The sequence below is a fragment of the Leuresthes tenuis genome, unplaced genomic scaffold (genome assembly GCF_036924035.1).
Source record: "Leuresthes tenuis unplaced genomic scaffold, fLeuTen1.0.hap1 SCAF_2, whole genome shotgun sequence".
NCBI classification, from domain to species: Eukaryota; Metazoa; Chordata; class Actinopteri; order Atheriniformes; family Atherinopsidae; genus Leuresthes; species Leuresthes tenuis.
This window is the reverse complement of record NW_027325356.1, coordinates 38318209-38330908: the sequence shown is the minus strand read 5'-3', so window position 1 is coordinate 38330908 and position 12700 is coordinate 38318209. Positions and strand designations below refer to the sequence as shown.

At 40.3% G+C, this 12700-nt stretch overlaps 1 protein-coding gene across 2 annotated transcripts in view; it reads left to right on the top strand.

The window, feature by feature from the left end:
* The window catches only part of LOC140302222 (solute carrier organic anion transporter family member 3A1-like), a 36326-nt gene extending 31754 nt beyond the window's left edge, over positions 1-4572 (top strand). For both annotated transcript variants that reach the window (XM_072381041.1, XM_072381042.1), the window contains one exon: positions 50-4572. In XM_072381041.1, coding sequence (XP_072237142.1) covers positions 50-426 — 377 coding nt within the window. In that variant the 3' untranslated portion in view covers positions 427-4572. The remainder of the gene's footprint in view (positions 1-49) is intronic.
* The last annotated feature ends 8128 nt before the right edge of the window (positions 4573-12700 follow it).

The window sequence follows — 12700 nt, the reverse complement described above, 5'->3', positions numbered from 1 at the left end:
TTCTTGGCTTTCTGACCTCATGTCTGTTCACAATCCCCCGCTGCTCCAGGCTTCATCCCGCCTCCTCTGATCTTCGGCATGGGCATCGACTCCACCTGTCTGTTCTGGAGCTCTGTCTGCGGAGAGAAGGGTGCCTGCATGCTGTACGACAATGTGGCCTACAGGCATCTGTACGTCAGCATCGCCATCGTTCTCAAGTCATCCGCTTTTGTTCTGTACACCACCACATGGCACTGTCTGAGAAAGAACTACAGGAAGTACATCAAGAACAACGAGGGTTACCTCACGCCCACTGAACTCTTTGCCTCCAATGTGACTCTGGACAATTTAGGCAAGGAGATCACCCAGAACCCCACCAACAGGACAAAGTTCATATACAACCTGGAGGACCATGAGATGTGTGACAACATGGAGTCAGTTTTATAGTGGTGCTCTACACTGGGACAGCAGACTGGAGCTATTCGTGTGCATTGATGTTCCTTTGGTGTTGTCTCCGTTCAGAGCAATGTCCTCAGTAAGGGCCTCATTTTCCTCTCATTCAAAACATCAGACCTGTTGAAAAGAATTGAAGAGATGTTTCCTAAAATGCTTAATATCCACATTTTTGCCTGCTGAAAGAAATTGTTTTCATTAATTTCGGGGATGTTTTTCCTCTTTGACAGCAAAATTGACATTGACGGCAGTAAAGAAAAAAAAAGAAGAAAAATGGCCAACAGGTGGCCCTTCTTAAAAACCAAAATCAAATCTACTATAAGACCCGAGCTTTATCAGAAAGATTATTTTTCTGTAGTATTTCTCAGGTTTGGTTATCAGAAGATGCAAAAAGAATGAGAATTAACACAATTTTCCATACTGCCATAGAACAGTTTGGACCCCTCTTGTAACTATTTAGCAGCCTTACAGAGGGATTCTTAACACACCCGTGTGTTAATGAGCTACCCAACTTTCATTCAGTTTTCACTCGATACAAAAACGAGTTTGTAAGCCATTATACAAAAACTGCACATGTTTGAAACCTCAAAGAAAGAAAAGGATGTGGTGGAAAGTGAATGAAATTGCGTGGTTTTGAAAATTAAATTACTAAATTCATTATTCAGTGTCTTAACAAATGATCGAGAGGTGACGTTTACAATATTTAAACAAAAATAGTTTGTTTTTTGTTTTTTTGCCACCAGTCATTGGTAAGAGCGTAGGGGACTTTGCCTCAAAAGGTGGATTATTACACTTTGGTTCAAGTCAATGTGTAAGATGTTTCTCACATTTTTAAAGCATAGGACTGTAGATCCAATAAGTAATAATCATTCCTTTACTTGATGATACGGTTTTTGGTGTGAACACTGTATGAGGCCAATTTTCTCTTTTTCAGAGACTGTGTGAGCTTTCTTTTTTTGAAGAAGAAGAAGTGCATATTTCAATACATATTTAAGATACCAACTTCAAGCGTATTCTTCAAAAAATAGGCTTGCTCAAAGCAACTAACTGCAAAATATGCTGCCTATTCATTGTTACTTGGACAAAACGGGATCTGAGAAACTTGACCTGTGACATTTCATTGAGACGACTATGACTGATTTCACCGCATCACCACTATAATTTGCCAAGAAAATCAAAGTCAGTAGAAAATAGATACAGAAATGCAGTTTAGCTAAGTGGTGTAATACTTGTGGGAAAGCCCCCTGCAGCAGTAACGCATGGATTACAAAGCAACGTGATCATAACATACAGGGGACTTTGCGATTAAGTCTCCCCGGGTTACATGCTCTCACTGGACGAAACAGGTGGAGGCTGTGGGGGAGGCTGCCCTCGCCAACAGCACCAGTATCAGCAGCAAAGCTCACATTATGAACATACAGACTGAGAGTGTGAAGGCACTTCAGTAGAACACCAAGCCAGCACGAGACCCCTCGATTGTGGTGTGCTAGCCATCAGCAGACACAGTGTCCTGCCAGAATTAGTTCATTTATACGCATGCTGGTAATGCATGCATATAGAAATAAAAAGATTTTCAGTATGAAGTCACCAAGATGCACAGACTCTGGTTTTGTGGCTATTGTACTGGTTAAAGATGCATTTAACACGAATGGCCTCCTAATTCTATTTTTAACCATGGAAGAGCTTTATAATGCATACTGCATTGTGATGTTGCCCTTTTCTTTTCCTTTGAAGATCTGCTGACTCATAATCACTCACAATGAAGTGATTGAAGTATTTTTCTTTTCTTTCTGAGGAAGTTAAAAGGATTTTTTTCCCCTTTTTTCTACAGTAAATATATAGGGATATAATTTAGTGTTTGTCAGGCTTACTCTGTAAGTATTTTATATGTTTTGAATCAAAAATCTATTATGACAATAGATTTAGCTTCCAAAATGTATAGTAACTTTTGGAGGGTGTAGTTAAGGCTCAGCGTTTGGGAAATACACTTCAATGCTTTCTTGCTGACAGACTAGATAACTGATTCCAAGTTTTATGGTAAATAGCTAGAAGTCATAGCAGTCAGTAAACGTAGCTTACAGATTGAAATAGAGGCAGAGAGATAGTTACCCTCTTTTCTAACACTGAGAAAACTAGTTGCAACAACTCAAAATCAAAATTAACTTTAGGGTGCAAATAGTGTAATTTTGTTTCATTTGTCAGGTTAGATGGTTTGAGTTAACTGCTGGCTAGCTTGAGCGCATTTCCCAAAATATCAAACTGTTCCTTTAAGCTACTAAGATTCAACCGTTATCTTCTGAAAATATCTACAGTTTATGACACCACTTGGGTTTCAAGGGTTATTTTGGATCAACACTACTCATGTTTGATTTGGTCTCACATTTGAATAAAGTGAAAAGACAAAAGCCCTACATTATTCCACACATAAAAGGGAATATCATATCAACTGGGTGTAAACATGCATTAGATAGTCTTATGCTGAAGGTTAACCCTCAATGGACCTAAACATCAGTATGAGTCTAGCCAGTATAAATACACAGAAATACTGCATCCTTGAAATATATTTTTTTCCATCTTAACTAATTAGGCAGTGCCCAAAGCATATCCCAAACTCAAAATTTGACCATACAGCATATGATGGGTAGAGTGGCTCCTAGCAGGACATTCAAGACAGTTAGACCTATGAAGTACAAACAATTGAAAAGGAAGTGTCCAAGTTTCTAAAAGACAGGAGATGGATAAGTAACATCTGGCTACCATCTCCTCCTCAACAACCTCCTAGAAGTGGCTCCGTCTTTGATTTCTGTAACATCCAGTCTGTCATAGTGCTGACTCCTCTGTACATAGTAGTGCCATACAAGTGCCAAAGTGACACCATACAAGTGTTCTGTGACTTCCTGCAGAGAACTGTATCTCAACATGCTGGAGCTAGGAGCACTTCCTCCAGCTGTTTGTAGCCTCTCTGTGATATCCTTCAACTTTACTTCCATATCGTACAAATGTGTCCCAGAGAGATATTGCCTATAAAATAATGTATATTGGTCTAGAAAACAGTATTATTTAGGATGTAATAACTATTCATATGTAGGACTTTTCTACTAGTGAAGGTCTTGTCTAATTTAGATTAATCTCACTTTCCATCAGTGGTAAAGCTGGTCAACATTGAAAATAGAATAAAAAAAATAAAATACTGCTTGATAAAAGTGGCACCAATGTTAAGCTATCGCTTAACATTGTAAAGTAGATGAGTTTGACTGCAGAATATCAGCCAAACTGCACAGATTGAAGCCCTGCAACTGTGCCTAGATGTAAAGCTCTTCTCTCAGACTTTCTGACGGGAGCCGTGTTGTGCCGTATCAACCTGTGCACTGTAACATTCAACACTCGCGAAAAAGAAGCCAACATATTCTAGGTGTGTCAAATGCACTGGCAAGTGTGACAGCACTTGCTTGACCTTGTTTCCACCTGCGGCAACAGGACTGTTTATTTTGGCACCTAAATGTGCTTGAGACGTTTTGCCTTGTGATGAGAAAATAACTTGAGAGCGTAAATGTTTTTTACATTCTATTTTTCTCATTATCCTCTTTTGATGGCCTTGCTTTGTGGTTGACTTTTATAGCAGAACTTCAGTGATCAGATTATTCATTTGTGAAGAGTTTTCTGCCAAAACATGACCCATATGCAAAAGCATAATATCTGAGATGATCAGAGGAACATTTCGGCCAACAAGTATCAGATTTCCTGTAAATATGGCCATAATTTGATCTTTTTGTTGCTATTGATAATTTTTCTGACAAACAGGAAACTCTTCATATACAGATAATCCTTTTGGTCTGAGCCTTTAGGCAGCATGTTGCCTTTGAAGTGAAACCTTGTACTAACAATGTTAGTTATGGTTTTAGATTGATATGTTTGCTTATGTTGTGGGTGGTATATAGTGTGTGAATTTCAATGCTCTTTAAGGGGGAACTTAGGAGAAAATATCACCTATATTTTGAAAGATTCACTTCAGATTTTTAGATATGCCCTGTTGCTTATCAGGATTTATTTTTATTTTTTTCCTTTGAACTTCATGAATTTATATTTTAAAAGCTTTAAGTTCTGTATATTTCTTGGAGAAGATTACATGATTGTATGTTTATTGTAAATACATTAAATATACTATTTTTGTTTTTAATTGGATCTTTTCTGCCCAATAATTATTAGCCAGTGTGTGATGATTTCCAGAATAATGAGATGTTTTCTACATATTTATGTTTTTCACACCACTTGAGCAACTTTCACATCTCTACTGACAATTTTCATCTACCAAAGTGCTGTACTATGAACGTAGTGAGAGATTTTACATTTTGTAGAACAAAGCTGAGAAGCAAGCCATACAAGAAGCTCTATCAAACTCAAACTTGTTCTCACCTGAAAGCTAATATCATTCATGCTAACATACTCAGTGTGACTACGCATTCTGATCAAACCTTGGTAATGTTGAAATTAGTCTTGCTAGCTTAGTTAGCATGCAAATATTAGCACTAGGCATAGAATAAGGGCCAGAATAAGTTCTGTTGAGATAACCGACTGTACCAAAGAAGTGAATCAACCCACTAACTTTGCTGTCCAAGAACCATGAAACTATAGTGAAAAAATATATAAAATTCAAGCTCTAACTCTATACTGACTCTAACTAGGCCACTGATTGAATCCCTGTGATAGGTTCACCCACTACATCACTTCTTCTTTTCAAACCCCAAAAGGGGTGCATGATCATTCTAATCTATCTTCAGTTGAAGATAAAAGTAGCAAAAGAACAATTTGATTGATCAAACCTTTTGGGCTGCATGATGGTGTGGTGGTTAGCACCATCACCTAACAGCAAGAGGGGTTCAATTCCCAGCTCGGGCATTTCTGTGTGGAGTTGGCATGTTCTCCCCATGCTTGTTCTTTCCGGGTACTCCGGCTTCCTCCCATTGTCTGAAAGCATGCATGTTAGGTTAATTGGTGTCTCTAAATTGTCCGTAGGAGTGAGTGTGAGCATGCATTTGTCTCTGTGTGGCCCTGTGATGGACTGGCGACCTGTCCAGGGTGTACCCTGCCTCTCGCCCAATGATGGCTGGGATAGCCTCCAGCCCCCCCCGCGACCCTACAGTTGGATTAAGTGGATATAGAAAATGGATGGATGAAAATCTTTGTTTTTATCCTGTTGAACATAATCAGATTTTACCTTCAGAGCCCTTACATGGATGAAATAAAACTGGACTTATGCCCTCTCTGATGAGAAGAAATTTGTTGCCCATAAAAGCAAAAGTAAACACTGCCAAATAGCAATACAGAATGCAACATCTGCTATTTCATTAAGCCTTTTCATCCAGATTTATGTTCACTATATGTAGAGGTATGCTTGTGATAAAGGGCTATTCACTGGGTCAGCGCTCGGTCAGATAATATAAAAGGCAACATTTTCTTTTCCCATCTAAACACACGGACAGAAGAAGATAAACTTTGACATCAGTTTAATGGAAATGTGCTGTGCTTTACCATGATCTAATTTCCTGGTCTCTAAGCCCTCTGGTTATCTACGGGCTACCCACCACGCTACAACAGCCTGTGGAGATAATATCCAAAGTTATGGATTGACCGGTGACTCATCGTGTTCCGCTGCTTTGTGGGAGCGATGTATGTGTTCGGGGCCAGGTTGCAGCTTTGCTTTTATGCTAGAGCCTGGGCTGAGAGCTCTCCTGTTTCTCGAGCGCAGACGGGGTCTTGCTGGGGCCACGGTGCAGTGAAATGGAAAGCATGCCATTCCCTGTTCCGTTTGATGCCGAGTGACTGTGAGAGGTTGTGTCATGTTCCTTGGCTATTGACTCAATGACTTGAGACTTCACGACAAAAGCCTGAACCCGTGCGGACTTTCTGCGTGCTGACAGAGAAATCTGTCTTCCACTTGTCTTAACATTGACCTGAGGACTCTGTTGGACTGACGTGTCCACATACCCAAAATCTCACCTCCTGAACCCACAAATAACCTTTCCACAACCTCGCCTGTCTCTCATGCTCTGTTAACCTTCAGTCTTGCTGCTATCGAAACAATTCATTCAACTTGATTTCTTTTTTTCCCTGATATCTCGTTGGATTATCCATCTGTGGGAGTCAACCTATTCAGCATTCGCGACATGGATGACATGGCTGAGAATTCAGCCATATGTTCACCATAATATTCACTGTAACAATGGGCTGAAAAGTCAAGGCACAGAGTAAGCACAAGCCATTAGATTGTACTCAGATGACAGCAAAAAGAACCAGACCTTCATGGCTCACCCCAGGTTCATCCAGCAGACAAAATAACCATATGCCCTTCATCTGTTGAGAAATTAAGAGATTTGGACTTTTCCCTACTGTCAGTATGCAAAACGATCACTCTGCATATCTGATTAATGCCTTGTCTTGTGACGTGGCTCAGACAGCTAACCTGATTTATTACAAGATTCCCCTACATTGTTAAAAAGAACTCAGTGACAAAGGCCCAATTATGCCTTTTCCTTCCATGCAAAAAAAGGTCCATATTCAAAAGAGGCTGTGAATTGCAAATCCAGTTGCTAGCCGTCCTTGCTCTCCTCTAATCTAATAATGTGATCCATCATTTCAGCAGGGACAGCCCTACATAAAAACGAATCCCTCAGAGGATTAATATCAAGATGTTTGCATAACTATATATGCAGTCCTAAGAGACTTTGGAGAAAAATCACAAAAACATGTTTAGAATATGCTGCATTATGAGATTACATAATGATGATGATGTTTTCATGATGTTTTTTGTATATCTCAAAACATATGTGGTAACAGCAATTAGTAAACTCCAGTGATGCACTTGACATCCTTAACCAGCACAGACCCTTTTCAAGACTGCTGGACTGTCTGTTTTCTGCCAGAAAAAGAAAAAAAACTCTGCTTCCTGCTTTGTGATGGCACTGTTGGTTGAGAGATGGTCCTGTTGCAGAATCATCCATTACCCTGATGAGCCCGCAGCCCCAGAGCTACGACAGCACAGCCACACGATGAGCGACACAGCCGACTGCCACTATTTGTTCTGCTAAGGCATTCATCACGCTAATTACCCATGGTGCCAAGCGGCTCCTGTAGCTCAGTGAAGCCTTGGCTGCTCGTTTGTAGACGAGGTGAGGAAGAAAAACCTCAGATGAGTCTAAACGGGAAGCTGTCCCCTTTCTGTGGCTCCCCCTGCACTTAATTAACTCAGCACTACAGAAACTTGACAAATTGGAATGATGAATCTGGCCTCTATGAATAGATACAAATACATGATCAATCAAAATACTGGACAGTGTTTTCAGAATGAGGAACGGTGCCCCTGTGAAGGACAAAAGCAGTGCATTTGCTTTGAATGACGCTCTGGTAGAAAAGTGAAAGGGAGGGTTTGAGTCTTTGTTGTGGGTGTGCTGTTGAAATGTAGAAGCAAATCAGTGCTAAGTGGGTGGTGCAGAGAAAAGTGGTTGCAAAATCATAACTCGTCATCATTTAGATGCCAAAAAAAGCCATTACAGCGTACCCAGCTTAGCAAGCATAATGGCTGTTTTAAAGGACTGCGCACTCAACCTGCTTCCCATTACGTTCCCCTCAATGCAGACTGATGCGTAGGGACAGTCGCTCTGAATTAAAGTCAAGTTTGCCACCTGACCTTGAGAAGCACCAAGACACAGTCCTGTTTTTTTTTTTTTTAGTTTATGTGTCATTCACACAAGCCTCTAACTGTTCCCGTTCCTCCTGGCCAAAACGGAGCCATCTGAATTAATGTAACATCTAAAACATTTCGACGGCCCTGCATCACCTCCCAGCAGTGGCCACAGATCAACAGATCAAGTACAGGCAAACTTTTAGAGACACCAAATCCTCCAAGCCCACCTCCCAGTTGTACTGTAAGAGTATCACTGCTGCTCACTGACAAGAGGCAAGAAAATGGGATGACCTACTGGCAGATATGACACACAGCAACATTTGAAACCCCTAATTAGCAATTAAATGCAAAAATGACCTGCATTGGAATGACAGTGTCTTAGTAACACTGATTTGCTCTTTTGGTTAAGATTTCGACTACAGGAATATTTAGGAATGGTCATTTTTATCACAAACTTCTCAAACTTGCAGATGTACAGTCAGGTATCTGATAAGTTACTAATATGTACCTGTACAACATGGTACTATCAATAATCATACTGACAGAGTACTGAGATGGATTTATGCAAAAATTAATCAAATTTGTTATTTTTCAGTGTAAAAAATTAGCCAAAAATCCAAAACTTTAATCAAGGTATAGTTTAAATCTTTATTTGGGGATATTCTTAGCAAATTGTTAAGGAATGTTTAAATTAAATGAAATACAGAAATGTATAGACATTTTTGTAATTCAGTGAAACACATTTGATTTATTAAATTGTGGTTATTTCGGTGTAAAAACAGAGTTTCTCAGTGCAAAGCTGAGTTGTATGTATTTAGATCATTTACTAAGCTATGTGGGTTAATCTTGTGCCAGATAATGAGTTCTAGCCCGATTGAGGTCAAAGGCTAAGAAAGACTTTATACTACATGTAGTGAGAATCCCAACATTTCACCAAGATGAATTTGCTCAGAAATAGAAAGACCGTTGGCGGTGCGTTGTTATTGCACACTGACCTGTAACGCAATGTGCTCCTCAAGCGTGAAATTTGCCTCATGAGGAATGCTGCGGCAGCTCAGCGGGAGTCATAGGTCAGCTGTCCAGGGTTAATGAAAGGTGAGAGACGGTCCAGTGGTCACAGGTGAAGCAGTGGCTGGGGTGAGCTAATCTCAGTAACAAACTGTTGTTTCTTTCTAACAGGGATCTGACCCTGCTTAACAGCCTAAGAGTTTCCAGCTTGGTTTCAGTGGCTGCCAGGGTTACTTGCAAGAAGCTGATCAGGCTCCCTGTTCAGCATCCATGTCAGAGAGAAATCAACACAAACATGAGAGGATGGTCTCTAATCACTATGAGGGGAATGCTAAGGTATCATAAATCTAAGGTATTTGATTGTTATTTTTTCCAGAGCTTAAAAATCAGGACTACAATTTGGCTTGGTGTGTTTATTTGGGTCATCAAGTATGCCTATATTTCCCAGCATGCATTTTTAGGTTAAAAAAACACTCAAAGTTGCTATTTTATTTCATACAGAAAATGCTTGATGATGCATGCTTTCAGGAGGTTCTACTGACATGATGGCAGATTAAAATGGTTTTCTTTTTAGTCAATATTAAGATGCTCTGCCCATGACAGAGACAGGTCTGTAAATAAGACACTGTCTGGATGATTTACCAGTTCAGTGAACTGCAGGCTTGAGATGGTCCTCAGGAGGGTCTGTATTTCCATACTGACTGAACAGTACCACCACAAATAAAGGTGTCATGAGGGATGATATTTCACATAATATGGTACTGTATCAGTGGGCATCTGATTTTATCTATAAAACACGGATTTCATCACTGCAGTTACGTTCCACAGAAAAGGTTCTAAAGTTGTGAGATTGCAAAACTTTAAAGTTTTTTTTATTTTAAACGTAACCAAAGTGAAGAAAAGCTATTTGAAAGTTTGAGAAAAATCTTTTGAAAAAGTTGGACTGGATGGCGCTCAAACTCGGGTCTTTTCGACAGCCTGCAGACTAATCAGAGTATGAAAATCTATTCACCAGGTTTCCTATTTTCAAACCCAATACTTTTGGATTTGGGGAATTAACAAAAGAAAATAGTTGCCTCTTACCAGTAAGGATTTTTAACCACTTAAAAGGAATCAGAAAATTCCTTTTGAGGAATCTTTTTCTTTTATTCTTAGCCTCAGATTGGTTTGGGCCATAAAGTGTGAGGTTGGTTTCAGTGTTGTGCCTCTTACTGAATACACCGACCACAATGTGGAGAGCCATCAGCTATCACAGCGTGCCTTAAATATCTGTATACAGATACAGTTAGCAGATATATGTTGATGAGGAGATTACACTGTCTATAACCCATTCGATTCTTCATGTGCATCTATTTTTTTCCCCATCCATCACATCATCCAGACACAAGACAGTACTCAATACAATCAGCGTAGTTCAGATACTTTGCAAGTAAACTACGATCTGAATTACAACTTCGTGTTTTCCATTTTCTATTCCTGGTATCTGACCTGGGTCATGACTTACTCACTGTCTGCTAGGTGCAGTGCACTTTTAGATCACGCTCCTTAATCTCATTATCATAATGAGCTTACACCTCATCCTGTTACTCTAAATGCCAAGACTGCTACTACAAATTCCTATAGAGCAAGTTATAATGTACACAACTGCGTGGAAACATGCCATCTGCGTGCTTTTTTCAATACATGAGATAAGTTACCACCTATCTTATTTTTCAGCTGGATTTTAGCTTCATCAACTTTCCTCACATGTGAAAAAAAGTCACAGCGAGCTAGCATAAAAAATGCTGCAGGTCTGTGTGCAGCGAGCCAGAGCCTCCCCCCACTGTGATGTAAACAGTCACATCTTGGTGGTTTTGCACAAACAGCGGGTCTCTCCTGGGCAAACTCTTCCTCACTTTGTCTCCAATTAGCCCTCTTTCAGCTCCCTGTTGGTTATAAATCTTAAGGGACACCATATCACTAGAAATAAGGGGGACTAATCATCTTTAAGCTCTTAATTCTGTTATCAATACTAATCAAACGCATCACAAGTGTGAGGGGAAAGTACAGGACAGTGATATAAACCGTGGAAGATTTTCTCATCTCCATCCAGTGTGGATAAACACCTTAGCCTAGATCTTCCACTCCTGCTTGCTATTGGGTGCCAGTTGTCTGTTTTGCTTGCTGGCAGAGCGAAGCTTCTTACATGTGTGCAATCGCAGAATGACTTTCTGGAAAAAAAAGTGAGAGCAGCTTTCAGCTTCAGGACATGTGGAACAAGTCTTATCCATAAAATAGCCATATAGACATTAATATGGAGAGAATTTCCCATCTAAGGCCTCCATGGAGATCGGAATGATTCCATGTCATCCAAAAAAATCTACAATAAATGCAAAGAGTAGACTGAGTGGCACTCAAGTGCATCGAAAGCTATCAGCACAATATAAAAGGGCGCAGATGGGACAGGGACAGTACGACAACCCAGTAATCATATTATTCAAATGCGAATTGTAGCATAAATTTATCTTGTTTGTCGTGTCGGTGTACCAGGAAGCAGGTGTATTATTTGGTTTCTGTAGGTCATAAACATCCGAGGGGGGAAATGTGAAAACTGAAAAAATACCAAAGTACACGGTTTGAATAAGACGTGGCCTTCACAGTCGCCAGATCTCGACCCCATTAAACACCTGTGTGAGACTTTGGACTGCATTCTCCGTCGCCATCATCAAAACGCCAAATGTGAGAATATCCTGAGGGAGAAACTGTGTTACATCCCACCACCAAAAGTTCCCAAGGCTTGCTTTAAACATTGGCTATGCGATTAGTGTTTTTCATATTTTGTGAGTATTCTTCATAATATATGTTGATTGCAAAGCAAATAGCTGAAGGCCAAACATTACCGTATGTCACCACAAGCTTTTCCTGATAACTACACCTGCATTTCGGATGCAGAAGGAAACATTTCAAAGAGATATTTTATAGGTGAAAGAAAGGTCCTACTCTAGTAGAACTGCCACACTTAATTCCATACACTGTTTGGTGTATTGATCATAAAATCATTTCATGTCTCCGTCTTCATATGAGGAAAAACCTTCTTTTAATCCTATACTGACCTCCTAGAGCTACACAAGTTCAGTGCATCCTTATCTTATTTTCTGTGTAATTAACTGATGACACTAGGTGGCATCAACTAGTTAGGATTTGAATCGGCTCCTCAGTGTCTGTGCAGATAGGGAATTCTGACATCATTGGCAAATACCGGTAAAATGGGAGCCCTTCATTACTAATATCTCTTTGTTGCATGTGGGAGGCAGCTGACAGCAAGTGTTGCAAATCACAAGCCAGACACACACGCCCACACACTGGAGAGGGAGAATAGGCAGATGAGACAGGCGCTCCCGCCACACCGCAAGTTCAACTAAACCCCCTCGCGGCTGCTCCAAGACCAGCTTCTCCTTTGCGTTAACTCCGCCCCAAGCGCACGTAATCGAGTCAGTGACGTGCGGACGCATCACTTTCCAACACTCTGCAAAGCATCATCAAAATCATCATCCATCACCCCCCCCCCCTCTCTCTCTCTCCTCCAACCCTTGTCCCTCT